This window comes from Lycium barbarum, chromosome 6, assembly GCF_019175385.1.
Source record: "Lycium barbarum isolate Lr01 chromosome 6, ASM1917538v2, whole genome shotgun sequence".
NCBI classification, from domain to species: domain Eukaryota; kingdom Viridiplantae; phylum Streptophyta; class Magnoliopsida; order Solanales; family Solanaceae; genus Lycium; species Lycium barbarum.
In genome coordinates, this window is record NC_083342.1 from 137,220,530 (window position 1) to 137,240,271 (window position 19,742).

The window sequence follows — 19,742 nt, forward strand, 5'->3', positions numbered from 1 at the left end:
GATCTGAGTGTATTCTCAGATTTGGGGTCGTTTCATCACCGTCACTGCCACCTCATCATCATCAACAATAGGAGCAATGGCAGCAGCATCGCCGACTTTAGCAGCCGTCGGAGTAAAGTCATGATTGTTATTCGACTAGGAAGCAGCAACAACTTGTGCAACAGCGACGTTGCTATAGTTTCTACGAGCTTTAATGCTCAGTTGCCTCACGAAATTTGGCTGAAGGAGAAGAGAGGTCAAAGATAGAGAAAGAGAGGGAGAGAGGCGGCAGTGATGGGAAAGGGAGAGAGGAGAGAGATTTTTTTTTAGGGTTTGAAGAAGATGATAAATTTTAAATATGTAGTGAGGGAGAATAGAGAGGTACATGTATTTTAAAAGTTATTGGACCAGTTATGAAATGTAATTTTAGAAAAATAAAGCTACAAAAATTAAATAAAAAATAAGGTAGTTGGTGCAAATTGCCCGTTATATTCGGGTTTGGGGACTCATTAAGTTGGGCCGGGTCAATTAATAATCGGGTTAAAGACTGAGGAAAGGACTCGAACTCGTTATCCTGACATTGAAGATTGAATGGCGACGGTGGCGGCGGCGGCGCCGTGGTTTAGAGCAAGGTTGATCCCTGAATTGAAGAATGGCCAGTCACTACTCTGCTTCCGTAGAAGAAGAAGAAGAAGCTTCTCAGTTTATGCTTCATCGGAGGATGTCCGTGTTCGCTTTGCGCCGTCTCCTACCGGTAATCTCCACGTGGGAGGCGCTAGAACTGCACTCTTTAACTACTTATACGCAAGGTCCGTCCCCTTTTCCTTCTCTAATTTACTTCGTCATACTTGAAGGCGCTTTTTACTTGTCTCTCTCTGTTAACAGGTCCAAAGGCGGAAAATTTATACTCCGGATTGAAGACACTGACCTCGAAAGATCCACTAGGGAGTCTGAGGAGGCTGTGCTTCGTGACCTTTCTTGGCTGGGTCTTGCTTGGGATGAAGGTCACCATTTCTTTCCCTTACATGTAAATGTCTTCTTTTATGTGTAAATAGAATTGTTCAAAACTCAATGCAAGCTTTTAAACCTCCAACATTTTCCCCCAAGGTTTGAGCTGAGCTGCTCGGCATCTAATACGAGACTTGCTAGAAGCAAAATTATTATTGTTAATCCCCAAATCATCTGCAATATTATATAAACAACAACTATGCTTTAGTCCCTAACAAGTTGTGGGATTGATTAAATCATCAGCAATATCATAAAGAAAAAAATAGAGATGTTTCGGTCATTTGTTTTTATCCGAGAATAACTGTATAGATTCCTTCTGGAATTTTGCCACTATTCGGAAGAGTTCCAATGCTTTTCCTGATGGGATCTTTTTCTCAACTAATGAAAGCTTAATTCATCAAAAGTTAAATAGTTATCGCTTTCACTTCTGGACCAATTCGAGTGTTTCTTGCTTTAACTATCATATACAGACAAAGTAAGGCACATGCCAGACCAACATTCAATCAACAAAGGGGACGGAACTAGGAAGGCCAAAGAAGAGAGAGATCCATTAATTGATTTTGTTGGTGAACATTTCGTCATTTAGCCTTGGTTGTTCTGCCCTATTTTTTTTTTATTTGATTGGTAAAGGTTGTTCAGCCCTACTGGAAGGTATGTAAGAAAGGCAGACTCTCTCTTTTTGTCTAAAATTGGAGGAGATCTAATACGGGGGCTGTTATGATAGGCTCTCTCCTTTTTATCCAAAATTGGAGGAGATCTAATATGGGGACCAGTCATGATACCCTTCCTCTTTTACTTACTCACCAACCAAGGAACCTTTACAGGAGATCCCCCTCCAAACCTGCTCATAACCTATCTGTCTCATCATAGCCAAGGATCGTATTAATATTCGATAAAGGGTGTATCTCATTGATTTTACTGTTTAAAAGTGAAAAGGTCAATTTTTTTTGAAGCGCACACTTTTCTGCATAGATTCACCCATGAAGCGATAACTCTCAAACCCCATTTAGGAGTAGTCGAGCCTAAGCTGAGTAAGCTCAGGTTGCTGCAATTTGGCTTGTCTTGTTAGCGTCCTTAGAAGGGAACATTTAGACAAGTCTTTTGATTGCTGAGCAATAAATTCTTGATTGTGCTAGAATTCACTTACTGTCAATGCAACTGGAATTTAATATTTTGCACATACAAAACTGTCAAAGTTCAATAGCTAAATTCAATGTCATTAGTTGATCAATGAAGATGAAACATTTTCCGAATTTTAAATGCTGAAGTCAAAAGGCAAAACCAGGGACTCTATAGCATTAATTAAATGCGTGTTTTTTTTTTTCAATAAGTAAGAGAATTTCCTAACAAAAGTCAGCTCCAAGGAGGCAGTGGAAAGTACAAAAGTACGCCAAAAGTTGGGAATTCCTTCACATAGTGCCCAGACCATCTGTGAATTCTAGCCAACTTTTGTTTTCGAAGGCTCCTCCTCAATTCATTAGCCCATTCTTTAGCAAAAAGTTGGTAGCAGGACTTAACACTAAAGCTGCCATCATTCTTCTCTTTCAGCCATGTAGTATCCTTTCGATTATCCATCACTTTAGTTTGATTTAAAAATTGTGGTAATAACATTGTAGCTCTCTCTATTTCCCAGTTGTTAAAATTTCTTCTAAATTCTAACTTCCAACCATCATTGGTCTAGCTCTGTGCTATATTGATTTCCTTGTCAGTCACGCCAGATTGAATATGTGACTTTTGACACAAATCAATCTCTTTATTTTACTTCGCGAGCTGTTAATTGCTTGTTGCTTTTATAATATCCTGCTTTTTAAGTTTTCAATCAGCAGAAATTTACAACTTGCTAGTAAAAAATGCTATAACGCGAGAGTTATAATGAAGGCCAGGAATCAAATCCTTGTCGCTTGTTGCTTGTCATTGTGAAAGTGAGACAGTATTTAAATTCTGTCTTAGTTTTCATCATTTTTTTCCTTAAGACGTAACTGAAAGTTTTCAGAGAATGCAAAGCTTACTTTATTCACAGAACTGTACAGTATTTATACTAGAACAAAAAGATCAGAAAAAACTAATCAATCCCTAATTCATAGGAGCCTTAAATCAAGGGATTTCCTCTTAACTATTTTCCTAGAATAACTCCTAATATCTTTTCCTAAAATACGTCATATCACATATTTATAGGAGCAGATTATAATCAAATTTGCCAGCTCATTCACAGAGCAGATTGTGATTAGATCTGCCAGCTCATTCGACACTCCCCCTCAAGTTGGCATGTACATGTCGAACATGCCTAACTTGCTGACAAAGGTCTCAAAGGTAGTTCTGAAAAGACCTTTTGTGAAAATATCTGCAACTTGTTCTTTTGTTGGTACAAAAGGGATACACACGCTTCCATCTTCAATCTTCTCTTTAATGAAGTGTCTGTCCACTTCAACATGCTTTGTTCTGTCATGTTGAACTGGATTATGAGCAATGCTTATGGCAGCCTTATTGTCGCAATACAACTTCATTGGCAGCCTTATTGTCGCAATACAACTTCATTGGCAGCCTCATAGGTCTTCTTAGTTCTTGCAATAATCTCTTGAGCCATAACATTTCACAAATTCCATGTGCCATGGATCGATACTCAGCCTCAGCGCTACTTCGAGCCACCACGTTTTGCTTCTTACTTCTCCATGTCACTAAAATTCCCCATACAAATGTGCAATATCTAGATGTAGACCTTCTATATGTAGATGAACCAGCCCAGTCCGCATCCGTATAAGCCTCAACACTTCTTTGCTCATTCTTTCTGAAGAACAACCCTTTCCCAGGGGAACTCTTTAGATACCTTAGGATTCGGTAAACAACTTCTCGGTGTTCTTCTCGTGGAGAATGCATGAATTGACTGACTAGACTCACAGCAAAGGCGATATCAGGTCTAGTATGAGACAAGTAAATCAACTTGCCTACCAATCTCTGATATTGGCCCCTATCAATCAATTTTCCTTCCTTTGCAAACTTTACATTTGGGTCAATTGGAGTTTCAGCTGGTCTACAACCACTCATTCCTGTTTCTTTTAACAGATCAAGAACATACTTCCTTTGTGAGACTATAATCCCTTTCTTTGATCGTGCAACCTCCATGCCAAGAAAATACTTTAGCGGGCCTAAGTCCTTTATCTCAAATTCTGAGGCAAGACGTTCCTTTAAATTTTTTATTTCAACCACATCATCTCCTGTGAGGATGATATCATCGACGTACACTATAAGAACTGTTGTTTTTCCTTCTAGTGAATGTCAAGTAAACAATGTGTGATCTGCTTGTCCTTGCACATACCTTTGCTTCTTCACGAATTGAGTAAATCTTTCGAACCAAGCCCGTGGAGACTGTTTGAGGCCATAAAGAGATTTTCTAAGTCTACATATCTTTGACTTGTACTTCTCTTCAAAACCTGGCGGGGGGTCCATATAGACTTCTTCCTCTAATTGCCCATTCAAGAAAGCATTCTTCACATCTAACTGTTGAAGAGACCAATCAAGATTTACCGCGATTGTCAAGAGAACTCTAATTGAGTTTAGCTTAGCTACTGGAGCAAACGTCTCGACATAGTCAATGCCATATGTTTGCGTAAATCCCTTTGCTACTAGGCGGGCCTTATACCTCTCCAAGGACCCGTCTGATTTGAATTTGGTGGTGAACACCCATTTGCAGCCCACTGGTTTTTTTCCTTTTGGTAGATCCACCAACTCCCATGTCTCATTTTTTTCAAGAGCTCGCATTTCCTCCAAAATAGCCTCCTTCCACTCGGGAACTCGTAGAGCATCCTGCACATTTTTTGGAATCTCCACACTAGAAAGTTGTGAAGTAAAGGCTGAATAACTAGGAGACAACTTTTTATAGGACACAAACATAGAAATAGGATATTTAGAGGGATTTCTAACACCTTTGCGTTTTGCAATAGGAAGATCCAGATCTGAGAAGGAATTAGAATTAGAATCAGGTGGAAAATTACCTTGGATTCCAGTAAGGTCCCGCGGAACTGACTGTTGATAGTGTTGAGAATTTTCGGTCTTTTTCCTTGAGTTCGGTTCCTTCTCGAATACACCTGTATTTCTTTTGTTTGTTCTCTGTTTCCATTTTTAATTTTGTCATCTGAAGGCTCTACAAGTTCATTATCAGAGTTCTTATCATTTAAGTCACTTGGGTCCCTATTATCTCTTGGATCACACTTATTCATATCTTCTCCTATATCCCTCACATTAGCATTTATTGTAAAGTCTAGCTCCTTATTTGTCTGATGTCTAGTTTCCTCAATATCCCAAAAAGACGAATCTTCACCTACATGATACTCCCTCTGAAGATGAGTAGTAAAATAGAGTTGGGACTCAAAAAAAGTTAGATCCATTGTGACAATTATCCTTCTAGCATGTGGATCATAACACTTATATCCCTTTTGACTTGGAGCATATCCTACAAAAACACACTTCTTAGCTCGCGGTTCAAGTTTACTACGATTATGAGGATGAATATGAACAAACGTTGTACACCCAAAAACCTTCAGTGGCAGATCTGCAGTTAGTCTAGAACTAGGAAAACTCTCTCTGAATACATTAAAAGGTGTTCTAAATTTGAGAGGCCGGGATGGCATCCTATTAATAAGGTAAGTAGCAGTCAAGAGAGCCTCTCCCCAAAGGTACTGTGGAGCTTTACTAGTAAACATTAAAGCCTTCGTTACCTCTAAAAGGTGCCTATTCTTCCTTTCTGCGATGCCATTTTGTTGAGGTGTATCTGGACAAGAGCTTCGGTGTACTACCCCATTTTTTCTGAAAAAACTTCCTAATTGTTCATTAAAAAATTCACGACCATTATCACTTCGGAAAATCTTGATTTTTTCATTAAATTGTGTTTCTACCATGACATAGAAAGTTTCAAACACATTTTTTACCTCTGTTTTGTCCTTCAATAAATAAACCCAACTCACTCTAGTATGATCATCAATAAAAGTTACAAACCATCGCTTTCCAGACATTGTTGAAATCCTAGATGGTCCCCAAACATCACTATGAATCATCGTAAAAGGCTTTGAAGCCTGATACTTTTGAGAGGGAAAAAAAGATCGGTGATGCTTAGCCATTTCACAGAATTCACATTGGAACAAAGACGGATTTTTATTTCTAAATAGTTGAGGTAACAAATGTCTTAAATAATAAAAACTAGGATGTCCAAGCCTATAGTGCCAAAGCATGACTTTATTCAAAACAGAAGTAGAGTTCAAACAAATTGGATTCAGTTGTAGTGAGTTGTTCCCATTCTCAAGAAAATAAAGACCTCCAGATTCTCTAGCACTGCCAATCGTCTTCCCCGAGACCTTGTCCTGAAATTCACACAAACTAGAGTAAAAAATAGCACGACAATTAAGAGAACGGGTTAATTTACTGACGGAAACCAGGTTGCAAGAAAGTTTTGGAACATGAAGGATATCATAAAGTGCAAGAGATGGTGATAGTTTAACAGTTTCTTTTCCAGCAATTGCAGAGAAGGAACCATCAGCTATCTTGACTTTATTATTCCCTGCACAAGGAGTGTAAGTAGAGAAAAAATGGGAACTTCCTGTCATGTGATCACTAGCTCCTGAATCTATGATCCAAAGATTTATTTGGTTAGATTTGGCACTAAGAAAAGCGGACGGTACAGTACATGTTTCAGCAAAAGAACAAGAAGGATTAGAAGGATTTGGTGCACTAGGACGAAATTGTGGAGATTGAAGGAGTTTGTGCAGAATTTCCAGTTGTTCCTTTGTGAATGGAGATGTTTCTGGAGAAGATTGTTGTCCCTGATCAAAACAAGTTTGGAAAGCCTGACCATGTTGATATTGAGAGCCACGATTATCAACTCCTTTCTTCTCCCAGTTTGTTGGTTTCCCATGAATCTTCCAACATGTTTCACGGGTGTGCCAGTGTTTTTTACAATGATTGCACCATGGCTTTTTCTTTTTGTCGTCTTCATTTTTCACTGTTACAAGAGCTGAAGAGTCTATGGCAGGTTTTAGTTCATGGTTAAAATCAGGTTTTAGCATAACTTTCCTCCTAGTTTCCTCTCTCCTAAGTTCAGAAAAGGTTTCACGAAGTGAGGGCAAAGGGTTCTTTCCTAGGATTCGTGACCTAACCTCGTCAAACTCCCGGTTTAGTCCTGCTAAAAACAGGTAAACTCTCTCATTTTCTTCCCTTCTTTTTGCTTTCACACTATCCACCGGACACTCCCATTCATCATTGTAACACTGGTCTAATTCCTGCCACAGAGACACCATTTCATTATAATAAGCAGTGACTTCCCTCTCACCCTGCCATAGTTTAATTTTTAACTCAAAAATTTGAGAGGCATTTTCTACATCAGAATATGTCTCCCTAACAGCTTCCCACACATCTTTAGCAGTGGGTAGAAAAAGATAAGGTTTACCTATGACTGGTTCCATGAAATTTATTAGCCAGGCAATCACGAGTGAGTTCTCTGATCTCCAAGTTTTCAACTTTGGGTCTCCGACTTCTGGCTTTTTCGTCTCTCCGGTCAGATGTCCCAACTTTCCACGGCCATCGATTGCAAGCTTTACGGACTGTGCCCATTCCAGATAGTTCTTCCCATTTAATCTATGAGAAGTTAACTGGAAGGGCATGTGAGAAGCATCGCCTCCTTGTGCCATCAGATTTTCTGTCGAAGAAGAACTTTTGTCTTCTGTTCTAGAAGAATCTGTTTTGCCCATATGGTATTAGGGATAAAACTCATGCTCTGATACCATGAAAGTTTTCAGAGAATGCAAAGCTTACTTTATTCACAGAACTGTACAGTATTTATACTAGAACAAAAAGATCAGAAAAAACTAATCAATCCCTAATTCATAGGAGCCTTAAATCAAGGGATTTCCTCTTAACTATTTTCCTAGAATAACTCCTAATATCTTTTCCTAAAATACGTCATATCACATATTTATAGGAGCAGATTATAATCAAATCTGCCAGCTCATTCACAGAGCAGATTGTGATTAGATCTGCCAGCTCATTCGACAGTAACTCTAAGCGATCACAATTATCGATGAGATATTGTTTGCTTATCAAAGAATAAAAATAAAATGATGACATCTTGCCCCCCCTTTTTTTTTTTTTGCAGGTCCTGGAATTGGTGGGAACTATGGCCCATACAGGCAGTCCGAGAGGAATGCCCTTTACAAGCAATTTGCTGAAAAACTTTTACAATCCGGTCATGTTTATCGATGTTTTTGCTCAAATGAGGTGACTCTACTGAATTTTGATTTCTTTCCTTCGGTAGTGCTATCCGAGTTTTGCAGTGAGAATTTTGAGAGTAAAAATCTATACATCTAGAATGTAAGTTGACAAAGCAGATATTCGTGCTAAAGAATCCTTTTGGATTCCACCTATTAGACTAGTTTCAGGAGCATGGCGCTCGCAAGTTTGATGCCATCTTAAGCTGCTCCATTGCTATTAGCTTGATGGGTCAATATGTTTGTCCACTTTGTGGTATATCTTCTTGAATGATTCTGTAATACATAAACCATTTTCTGTTGTCTAGGAATTAGAGAAGATGAAAGAGATTGCAAAGTTGAAGCAGTTGCCTCCGGTATACACTGGGAGGTGGGCCAGTGCTACAGAGGAGGAAGTGCAAGAAGAGCTGGCAAAGGGGACCCCATACACATATCGGTTTCGAGTACCGAAAGAAGGGAGTTTAAAAATTGATGACCTCATTCGTGGTGAAGTTAGTGATATTTCTCTACTACTTTTTACTAGTAAAATTTATATTTCCGTCTAATTGTATACAGCCGTTGTGGCCATGTTTATGAATGAAAATACATTTACTTGAATAAAAAAAATATTTCCGTCTAAGCTGGTGGTTCTTCCTCTTTTTATTGTCATAATTGCGGTCCAAACTATAACGTTGAACTGCCAACTGGTGAATAAATCGAAGAATGTTTTTTTAGATGTTGCCCAACCTAATAATGGCAAGTTTATTGCTTAAAACATTGTGTTATGATGTTATCCTCGTTTTCTAGAAGATTAGAAACAAAAGAAGAAAGGGGTGGTTCTGACCATTTTTTCGCTGGTAATAATTATCATAGGATGGATTTATTATGATTTTAAGTTGGAGCGTGACTACCTCTTTCTTAAAGTAAGAGCTATGATTATATGAGTTTATTGCCTTATTTAGATAGGTGGACTAACTTCTCTAGGTTATCAATTGGTGGCTTCAAACTCAGTAAAATTGCTGTGTAGTAATATGGTGATTATGGGCTTTGGTGTTATCAATCGGAATTTTAAGCTACTGTTGATTGGAGTTTGAACGTTATATAGCGTTTTTCAAATAATACAATCTTGTATCTTATATTTAATTTAATGATTTCTACAGTGAAATTGAAAGGTGATTGTTTAATATGTCTTTTGTAACTCTCTTCATGTCATGTTAATATCTTTTGATACAATTCATCTACTATTAAACATCATAACCACGTTTTGGCGCTCATAAATTTTCTCGATTTTCGTGAAATGGAACCTTTGCTATCAACATGCTTTCGAACATTTTCAAATATCTATTAGAAAGTGCAGTTGGACCACTTCTATACTAAAGATGGTTAAAACTTTTCAGAAGTTAGTTTTAGCCTCACTTTTGTGCTTACTCTCGTTTAAATAATTTCTTCCTGCTTTCACACGTATGCCTGCTTTTGCACATATGCCTGGTTAGAGAGACATTTAAATTGGGAAAGGGAGTAGAACTTAGAGATTGTAGAAAAAAATAGATAAAGAAGTACTATAGGATACTAATCATTTAAATTGGGAAATATGGAACTTAGATATAGTAAAAAGAAGGTACTACAAAATACTAATACCCTAACACATAAGTATCCCTTTGCATATTTCTTTCTTGCAATTTTTTTTTTTTGCCCCTTTTCTCTCAATGATGTACGGCGGGCAAAAGTGGTAACGGTTAGAAGTTTCTTTTAATTAAATTTGCTATCTAAACCAGATGGAACTGACAGTGCACAAAGAAGCTGAAGAAATTATGGAGATGTGTCCCCTTGTGTATTTTCTGGACAATGTGGAAAGGAACCATAGGTGCTTTGAGAATAGTTTTTTTCTTATGTTTCCGTTTGTAAAGCTTAAATTCTTATAAGAGAGCTGGAAGAAAATGGATTTTAGAGACAGAGAGTCGTACTTCTCTAAAGAAGCAAAGAAACACAATATTCACTTGTACAAGAATATTTGGCTATGCCGGCACTAAATTTAGATGGAGGGTGCAGAAAGATGGTTCATCGAAATGCACCCAGATACAGTCTAAGTCGGAAATATGTCTTGCAAAGGAAATATTTTCTCCTCACATGTTTGGTCGGAAGGTTTGAGAAAAGCGTTATTGAGAAAGTGGTTGTGGAGATTTGTGGTAGAAGTGAATGCTCTTTGGAGGAAGGTGATTGTCGGAGAAGTATGGAGTTTTGAAAGGGGATGGAAGACAAAAATTGTCTCTCTCTTATGGGCGTGGGCTATGGAGGAAATCTTAAAAGTGTGGGAAGGGTTTAATGGTAACATTTCATTTAGGTTGGGTGATGGGAGAAGAGTGAGCTTTTGGGAACGTAAGTGGCGTGTGACAATATTGTGAGAATCTCTTTTCCTAACATGTTATATAATCTCTTGTAAATAATGATGTCGGTCCAATAACTGGAAATCTTGCATGCAATGCACGGGCAAGATGCTAGTACATCTCTGTTATTATGGTGGACTAACTTTGTTACAATTTCATGAAGGTCAGTTGGAACTTCGACACGCTTGGAGACTTTGTGATCATGAGAAGTAATGGACAACCTGTTTACAACTTTTGTGTCACAGTTGATGATGCTACTATGGCTATCTCCCATGTCATAAGGTAATAGAGTATCTAATTTCAATACTCTATGACCGAAATATACTAGAGGCCAAGGCCATTGTAAAATTCCCACTGAGAATTTGAGGTGACGGTGAAGAGGGTTATTTAATTATAGTGATCTTTAGTTCTCAATGTTATGGCGTTTACTAGATGATGATTGCCAAAATTTATTCCACTTGAAAGTGGAATAAGATTGGTCGCAGGGAGGCCCTGAAATGTCAAGGATTGACTATTGTACATGTACTTTCTTTTGATATAGAAACATGTGCAAGAACAATTCTGTGTCCTTTTCAGTTGTGTATTGTATCTTACACGAACTCATTCATTTGCCTTGATATAACATTGTCAAATGGGTATTGACATGGTTACCTTGAAATGTACTAAAAACTTGCTAAAAATCGAGCTTACCCATGCCACGATTTGTACGTGAGGCTATGACTCCCTGTAACATAGGTTGTATCATTTGTTTGCTGCACATGGATACTACCACTTTTTAATGTATGTAGCATGTATTTTTGAATTGATTATTTGGCACACAAGTACTGATGGAATCTTGATGCTTCAGAGCGGAGGAACATTTGCCGAATACTCTAAGGCAAGCATTAATATACAAGGTACTGCTTTCCTGTCTCTCTCCACCCCCCCCCCCCCCCCCCCCCCCAAATTGAAGGAAAAAAAATGGCAGAAAAGCTAAAGGAAAAAAGAGAGTAAAGAAAATGGAAAAAGAAGAAAAGAATCATTAGGTAGTTTTGGGTGTATGATGTCTCTTCTAGAAGCTCACGGAGAAAAATCCTTGCTGCCCTGCTGTAGGCACTAGGTTTTTCAATGCCCCACTTTGCGCATGTTTCTTTAATTCTTGCCCCTGATAGAAGCAAGCTCTCTAAACGGCATGGTGCAACTTCAGTTGGTCAGGTAAATGATTATTGCATGCTTTCCTTTTGAAACGGTTTTAGGGGTTTACTTGTCAGGTAAACATATGTTATTCCTTTGCTTTGGATGTTCTCTACCCTTTCCTTTTGAACTGTAGAAGTGAGAAATCTCAGTGTTTTCCTTTTGCTGACAGTTCAGGGACATGGGCTATTTGCCTCAGGCAATGGTGAATTATCTAGCTCTTTTGGGATGGGGTGATGGTACAGAAAATGAGTTTTACACCCTTGAACAACTTGGTACTCGATTGCCCCTATGCTGTGTTAACATGGCTAATACTAGCTCAGTAGCTTGCACTCATTTCTATTTATTTGCATTTCAAGTGTGATAGCTTCTCATTTTATTTGCAGTTGAAAAGTTCACAATTGAACGTGTGAACAAAAGTGGTGCCATATTTGATTCGACCAAGTTGAGGTATTATAAACGTATTTTTGATCAATCAGAGAGTAACTTCTATTATATGCACAGCAAAAAGATAATGCCGGAGGGTTACAACCAGAAAACAATAATCATCACAGGTTATCAATTCGCTAATGAAGTCAATCATGGCACTAGGGTCAGAAAAATTTACATCTGCCATGTTGCACCAAAAACTAAGCAAAAAAATACATCTGCGTTTAACTTCTATAACAGAACAGTTTTTGTCTTCAAACATCCTGATGTTCTGCTCCACCAAATCGCAGATGGAATTGTATACCAGATGCTAACAGAAGATTCCCGAAAACCTTTCCTATACCATCCTTGCAAAAAAATAGGGAGGGATGGGATATTATCATGCTTGCAAAAAAAGTATGATTAGTTTGGGCACACACCAATTCAAGCTAATTTATTTTTTTAACATAAAGTCCCAAATTTGAGTGGAAAACCTACAATAGAGGAACAGATGGTTCTTTTCCTCCATTTGGGCTTCACAAAGAACGCATCTGTTACAAAGTTGTATGCCCCTTTTTTGGAGGTTGCTTTGTGTGAGGCATGCTTCTTTGGACACTAACGAAGTGGAACATTTGACCTTACGTACTTCCAAGGCCATTCAGTATTCTGAGGACAACAATGTGTCAAGATGGGGTAACAAGATTTGACAGTAAAGTAACCTTTTGGTGACCTCCAAGAGAGACAATCTGGAGAGGAGGTAGCTGGTGAGGCACCACCGAGAGATTGCAATACCAAAATAGTTTTCAAGCTTCCAATCATTGAGATTTCTCCTGAAATTGATATGCCATCCATGGTCATGCCTATATTCTGAGATTATAGCTGTCTTGGACGCAGTCACACCATATAGATCAGGGACAACGTCCTTATAAGGGGATCTGCGATGCCGCACATCCTGCGAAAATCTTGTTTTTTCTGCCATCTCCCACCTTAATGGTGCAATTATCTGTAAAAAGCTCCCACCTGTCCCTGATGTGTTTCCACTTTCCAGACTCCAAAGCCAAGAGGGAAGGAGTTGGCTGGAAGTCCAAGGGTTGGAAATCCCATACTTAGCACAGATACGAGTTTTCGAGAGAGAATGCTCTTCCTGATTGAATCTCCAGTGCTCTTTGACAGTAGGCTGCTATTTTGTACCTTCAAATCTCTTGACCCCATACCACCACACTTTTTGGCTGTTCTAACAGTTTTCCAGTTAACCGAATTGAAAGCCTTCTTCTCCCTATTTCCTCGCCAAAGGAATTCTCTGCAGATTTTATCCAATCTAAAAGACACTTTTTGAGGGAGGGGAAAGAGAGACATGGTACATGTTGACACAAGACACTATTAATGGGAACCAGCCTATCCCCCCCCCCCCCCCCCCCCCCCCTTCCCAAAAAAAAAAAAGTACATCTTTCCATATTGCCGCCGAGTTCGCTGGCCCCAAGTGGGAGGCCTAGATATTTGGAAGGAAGAGAGCGAATGCGACAACCCATAATATCTGCATGTAGCTCGCTTTTGTCCCAAGTGGGAGGCCTAGATATTTGGAAGGAGAGAGCGAATGCGACAACCCATAGTATCTGCCAATAGCTCAATGTTGTGCACTTCATTGTCTGCATACATTTGGCTTTAAGGTAATTATTGTTCAGCCTAGATACTGCCTCAAATGCCGATAGCATCATTCTCAAATAAAGGACTTGGTCTACTTTAGCACCACTAAGGATTAACGTGTCATCTGCATAAAGAATGTGTGAGATATCTAGATTGCATTGCCCTCTAAAGCCAGCAGAGAAGACCTTGATCCAGTTGTGATGTGAAACGGTGATCATCATCTTAGTGACACCTTCGATGACAAGTGTGAAGAGGAAAGGAGACAAGGGGTCTCCTTGTCTAAGGCCTCTTTGGGTAGAAAAGAATCCATGAGGTGCCCCACTAGTAAGCACCGCGAATCTGACGGCGGAGATGCAGAAAAAATCCGATTTATCCACTTACTACCAAAACCCATATCAAAAAGCATCTCCAAAGAGATTCCAATGTACATATGATTGAAAGCTTTCTCAATATCCAATTTGCAAAGAAGCCCTGTAATGCCTTGTCTCCATATCAATACATTATTATATTTTCTTCTGCTAGATAAATAGGAATTCTTGGTTACCAAGACATTAATAAATATATTACATTTCTTGATTCTTGTTTAAAATATGGCTATGAACTTCAGGTGGATGAATGGTCAGCATTTGAGATCTCTTCCATCTGAAGAGTTGAACCAAATCATTGGTGAAAGGTGGAAGGATGCAGGCATTCTTACAGAATCACAAGGAGTCTTTATACAGGTAGAAATCTTCCTCTTTCTTTCATTTCCAACCACATCTTGTAGTTTGTCTTTCGATAATGAGTCTCATTCTTCTTTAACGGATAGTTGCTATCCCTTCTAAGTTTTACCAATCCAAGAAGAATAAACTATGTTTGTGCAATGTGATGTGATTTGTCAGTTCCGTGTATGGTTGCGAGCAACGTTTATGTATTGTGAGTATGAAGCTTATTCTTAACATATACTTATTGCAAGTTGGGATAAAGTTGTTGCAGACCCTCATATGAAATGAAACTGGCAGCAGTATCATTATAGGCATTTATTTTAACCATGTGATATTTGCTATGACTTGGCTGGCTGATTCTGGATAGACCTCGTGAAACACGATCTGTTGAATTAAATTGGGGATATTTTTTGCATAACTGAATGAATCAGGGATATTTGGTCCTGGAGATGACACCAAGTCATTAACTCAAGATCCTACTTAGGGTAACTTAGATTCTCAAGGCTGGATCATCAGGTTATAAATTGTTGCCTTTTGCAGTGCCTCCTGGGTACTCAAAAAAATACTAGGCGATTTCTTTTCATCTGCCTAAGTCTTGGAAGAGTTACTCGATACCTGTGCTGGTGGTAGAGAGTGGGTACCATTTGGAATTGTCGAGGTGCGTGCAAGCTGACCCGAACACCACCGTTACAAGAAAAAGAAACTTTTCTGTTTTTACATATTTCTAAAGATTATGTTAATGCATCATTCGTCAATGTCAATGTAATAATCCATTAAAATATGTTATGCTTAATCTCCTCGAAAGACAGCCCAAATCATTAAAATGGGAGGGGTATCCTTTTTGAATTAATATTACTTCTGAATCATAAAGAGCTCAAGTGATATGCTGGCTTGCAGCATTGGAATTGAACATTTCCTTTTCCCTTTTTGACACATAGCATATTTATTGATCTTCCATTCATTGCATCAGAAATCAAAGGGAAATAAAGACACCTCAGAGACATGGCTATGTAGTGTATAGTTACCAGTGTCACCAAAAAAAAAAAAAGGCTGTGTAGTGTATAAATGTTGGACATGCACAATGCAGACTTTTCTGTGCTGGTGGATCTATGGTAAAGGTCAAGATGCAATGTTCCTTCTAAGTTAGTAGGTCAGGGATATTAGATTGGGGGCAACTCAAGGACATTTTTAATAATCTTTGTGGAGATCAAGCCATGAGATTTTGGAGGCTTCTTTGGTTTCTGGTGTCTGTTATGTTTAGCTATCCATGAGCTTAAGGGGGTATGATATGTGAAATGTGTGTTTGAGAATGCATTATTGTTTTCAGTTAGTTGGACGTATTGCTGAAGTTGGACTAGTCGAGGTAGAATACACCAGGTGGTTTTGTTTGCTGGTATGATTCTCGAAGTGAATTGGCTAGATGTCAAACATGATTGAAGTTTCTAAAATGCTGAAAAGATCCACGTCTCTTTCCCCAATGGCTGGTGCATAGATGCTAGTCGTTAAACATCAATTCAAAAAATTATTGTTCAGTGTACATTGGAGTTATGGTTCTTATACCTGTTAAATTTTCTGTATATATAGGATGCTGTTCTACTCCTGAAAGATGGGATTGACTTGATACCAGATTCAGAGAAAGCGCTTTCAAGTTTGCTATCTTATCCTTTATATGAAACTTTGGCAAGGTGATTTATGAAATTCTGTTTTAAAACTATACCTATGTGATGCTAAAAGATGAAAAATTGTCTCCTCAAAGAGAATGAAAGTCTAGATAGAAAATGTGAAGGTTTCAATTTGGTCTATTAAGGCGGTAATGAGAATATTTGTTGATTAATGAGCTCAATTTGTTTGAATAAATAAAGGTATTAATTATAGAAAAAAGGAGAGTTATTCCCATTTACAAGGTAAATACAAAAGATAACTAAAACATAAACATGATTCCATTTACCCTTTACAAAATGAATACAAAAGACGAGTTCCACGAAAAACATTGATTTCTTTGTAAATGGCAACCAATTATCTATTCCAGCTGGAACATCATTTATGCTGCAGCAGTAATTAAAATGTTCTCGAGCTTAAACATTATAGCTAAATTGAATAAAAACTGGAGGTGAAAGCAAATTAAACACTTAAATTTTTGTGCTCTTATCATATTAGCAACCTTTTATGAGCTAATTAATTTTATGCAAGCAATACATAAAAAAGTAAACCTACGTAAAATATTTTTCTCTACAGAAGACACACAATCTCCTATACTAATAGGGACCTCATGGGTGCTCCAAAAATTAAGGACGAACAATAGGCTATTCCATAAATGTACACAATCTATCCCATCAAAAGTTCTTTTGTTCTTCTATCCACAGGACCCACATGAGGGCTAAGGGGTAACATTCCATACCTTGCATCCCCAGTTAAGCAGCGCCACAATAATTATGGCATCATCTAATGTAACCCAAACCAATTCAATACCACTCACATTCTTGTCGCCACCTGACAGTGCAACAGAAGATTATCCACATCTTCGCCTGAACATAAACACTAGTTGATATATGCCATTCTTCTGTTTTTCAAGTTTTTGACATCGTCCTTTTTGCTGCCAATTAAAAATAACATGTTTCTGGGTACTTTGGGTATCCAAACAGATAAGTGTAGAAAGTCCAACTGTTCCTTCAGTAAAAGCCTGTGATAGTATGACATTACTGAGAACACTCCATCTCTCTTCACTCTCCACCTCCACAAGTCCTTGCTAACATGTTTTGTGTTCTATTTTTAGAGTATATCAATTGAACTTGAATTCAACAATCTTCCTGTCTTGTAAATTCTTTCCTATGTCCCAGGAGGTTTGCCTCCTACGGCAGCTCTGCGTGTCATTTTTTGTAGTGTTTTCATTTGCATAATGATCAACATAAGAGATAATGAGTTTCCTTGTTTCAGATCTCTCGAGCTACCATAAAATCTGCATGTGTTTCGAGCTATTAGAATCCAGTACTTGACCATTGAGATCTAGAACTTGATCCACTTCCTCAACTTATTCCCAAATCCTATATTCATTATGAGAAACTGCAGCAACTTTAAATTCTCATTGTTGTAACCTCCTGAGGGACAATTTGCATAAGATTCCTCTCCTTTTTTCTTATTGGGACGGGCGCATTACTTGCCACACAATTCCGTGTCTAGATTCTGTCTTCCTTTCATGAACACTTTCTGGGAGACGATGTCTTGCCTAACACCTTTTTAATAGTAATTTTAAGGTCTTAGCCCTTGATATTCACAAATTCTGGCGGAGGCAAAAGCACTAGGTGATTTCTTCCCTCTATCCCAAGCCTTATTTAACAAAGTTAACCCGTACCTATGCTGATGGGAGGTGGAAGGTACCCTGTGAAATTAGGTGAGGTGCGGCAAGCTGGCACGGATACCACAATTATCAAAAAAGATGTCTTTAATATTCATTACTCCCTCCCTTTTTGGCAAAATCACAATAAAATGTGCGTCAAGGGTGGTCTCAAACTCCCCGATTTCTTGAAATGCAACTATACTCCATCACTGCCCCTTGATCTGCTCCAGCATTGTTGAAAGAAAGTCAAAGTGAAACCGTCCAAACTAGGGGCCTTGTCTACTGCACGAAGTTTCCAGGGAAAAAGAGATGCATGCCAATTAATTTTCAGACTCCTAGAAAGATAAAAAGGGATGAACAAGAAAGAAGATTGGGTGTAGAGGAATGGTGGGTTTGGAAACTATTTGTTGCATCATAAGCTAAAAACTAGAAAGATTATTTTAAGCACGGATTCTAACTTCCTTGAAGGATTATTAAGCCAAACTGTGTTAGGAGGGCAAGTAGTTGAGATATTTGGAGCTGTATGACATTATTCCTTATTTTCTGCTACATGGAAGAAATGAACAGGCTGAAAGGGAGACTTTGATGCCAGAAAGGACCAATTAGAATCACCCTGAAATGATGTTAAAAGAAGAAAAGCTTATAGTATGTGACACTGTTTATGGTATGCCATTTGCAGTACTGAAGGAAAACCGATCTTAGAAGATGGAGTTTCTGAAGTTGCTAAGAGCTTGTTAGCTGCCTATGACAGTGGTGAGCTGTCTGGTGCACTTGCAGAAGGCCAACCTGGATGGAAAAACTGGGTGAAAAACTTTGGTAAATTGCTGAAGCGCAAGGTTAGATATGAGCATTTTTTTTTCCCCCTTAAGTTGGTTTTTCAATATTTAATGAGGTTGCTTTATGTACCAGGGAAAATCTCTCTTCATGCCCCTTCGAGTGTTGCTAACAGGAAAGCTTCATGGACCTGATATTGGGGCCACCACAGTTTTGCTCTATAAAGCTGGAACATCTGGCTCTGTAGTACCCCAAGCTGGGTTTGTCACATTTGATGAAAGATTTAAAATATTGAGAGAAGTTCAATGGGAGTCGTTCAGCACAAATGTGCCTTTGTCTGCCGGTGCTGTAACTCATTGATATTGAGGCGATATTCTGTTGGATTATCCATAGTATGACTTCCATCTCCCATCCCCTGTAGAAACAAAGAGAAGCTGCGATCACAAGGGTGATCTTTTTGTGTTTGCACCTCATGGATTCTTTTTTTGTATCCCCTGGTAAGGTTGTGCTGATTGTGAAGCTACTTCTCTTTTTTTGAAGGGTGCGACCATGACCTGCTCGATATCTTACTGCCACTTGCCAGTCGGGGCAGCGACAGAACAATGGTAGAATAGTCAGCAGGGCATTGCAGCTTTCATCGCATAAACAATGGCTATGTATTGCGTTTATTGTTCTACGTGTATAGGCTTACAGTGATTGACTAACAAGGATTTTTTTTGTAAAATTTTCTTTTCTGGTGATGTGCTAAACCGTTGCATTCACTTTCTTGGTATTGTTCAGCCGTGGAATTAAGTCAGACTTTGTTGGTAGCATTTCATCGGTGCTGAGCAAGTTTCTCCAGATGCTATAAGTTTCTTTTCTTGGTTCTTGTTCTCTTGTATTGTTACAACATGCCTTAAAACTGTGGCCTATTTGTTTGGTCACCTGAGATCCAAGGCTATTCTTGCAAGTAAATGTTGCATGCCTTTTGAAATTCCGTTTTAGGCAACTCAGGACTTACAAGTAATTCATCATTTAACCACAGGATTTTTCCAGTGCCAAATGACGGATTTTGCAGCAATATGGGTCAATAGAAATAACCGTGGAACCTCGACCACTAAAAGGC

The 19,742-nt window shown here is 38.5% G+C and overlaps 1 protein-coding gene across 2 annotated transcripts; it reads left to right on the top strand.

Annotated features, from left to right (window-relative positions):
• The first annotated feature begins 482 nt into the window (after positions 1–482).
• Positions 483–19,591, top strand: LOC132599412 (glutamate--tRNA ligase, chloroplastic/mitochondrial). Of its 2 annotated transcripts, XR_009566818.1 has the most exons (14): positions 483–788; positions 865–983; positions 8,126–8,247; positions 8,546–8,728; positions 10,764–10,882; positions 11,448–11,496; positions 11,693–11,794; positions 11,946–12,048; positions 12,160–12,223; positions 14,433–14,547; positions 16,114–16,214; positions 18,543–18,699; positions 18,773–19,085; positions 19,178–19,591. XR_009566818.1 is itself a non-coding variant. In XM_060312773.1 (13 exons), exons 1-13 carry the CDS (start codon positions 571–573, stop codon positions 18,995–18,997), a joined length of 1,677 nt encoding a protein of 558 aa, XP_060168756.1. In that variant the 5' UTR covers positions 483–570; the 3' UTR covers positions 18,998–19,591. The 2 variants fall into 2 exon arrangements, 1 of the variants encoding a protein (XP_060168756.1); XM_060312773.1 differs by having other exon boundaries at positions 18,773–19,591.
• The last annotated feature ends 151 nt before the right edge of the window (positions 19,592–19,742 follow it).

What these genes read in the sequence shown, in the direction of transcription:
- LOC132599412 (XM_060312773.1), top strand. Translation starts at nt 571, where the DNA reads ATGGCGACGGTGGCGGCGGCGGCGCCGTGGTTTAGAGCAAGGTTGATC. An exon ending in GTGCAACTTCAGTTGGTCAG is followed by an intron (nt 11,795 to 11,945) that starts GTAAATGATTAT and finishes TTTTGCTGACAG; the next exon opens with TTCAGGGACATGGGCTATTT. An exon ending in TTACACCCTTGAACAACTTG is followed by an intron (nt 12,049 to 12,159) that starts GTACTCGATTGC and finishes TTTTATTTGCAG; the next exon opens with TTGAAAAGTTCACAATTGAA.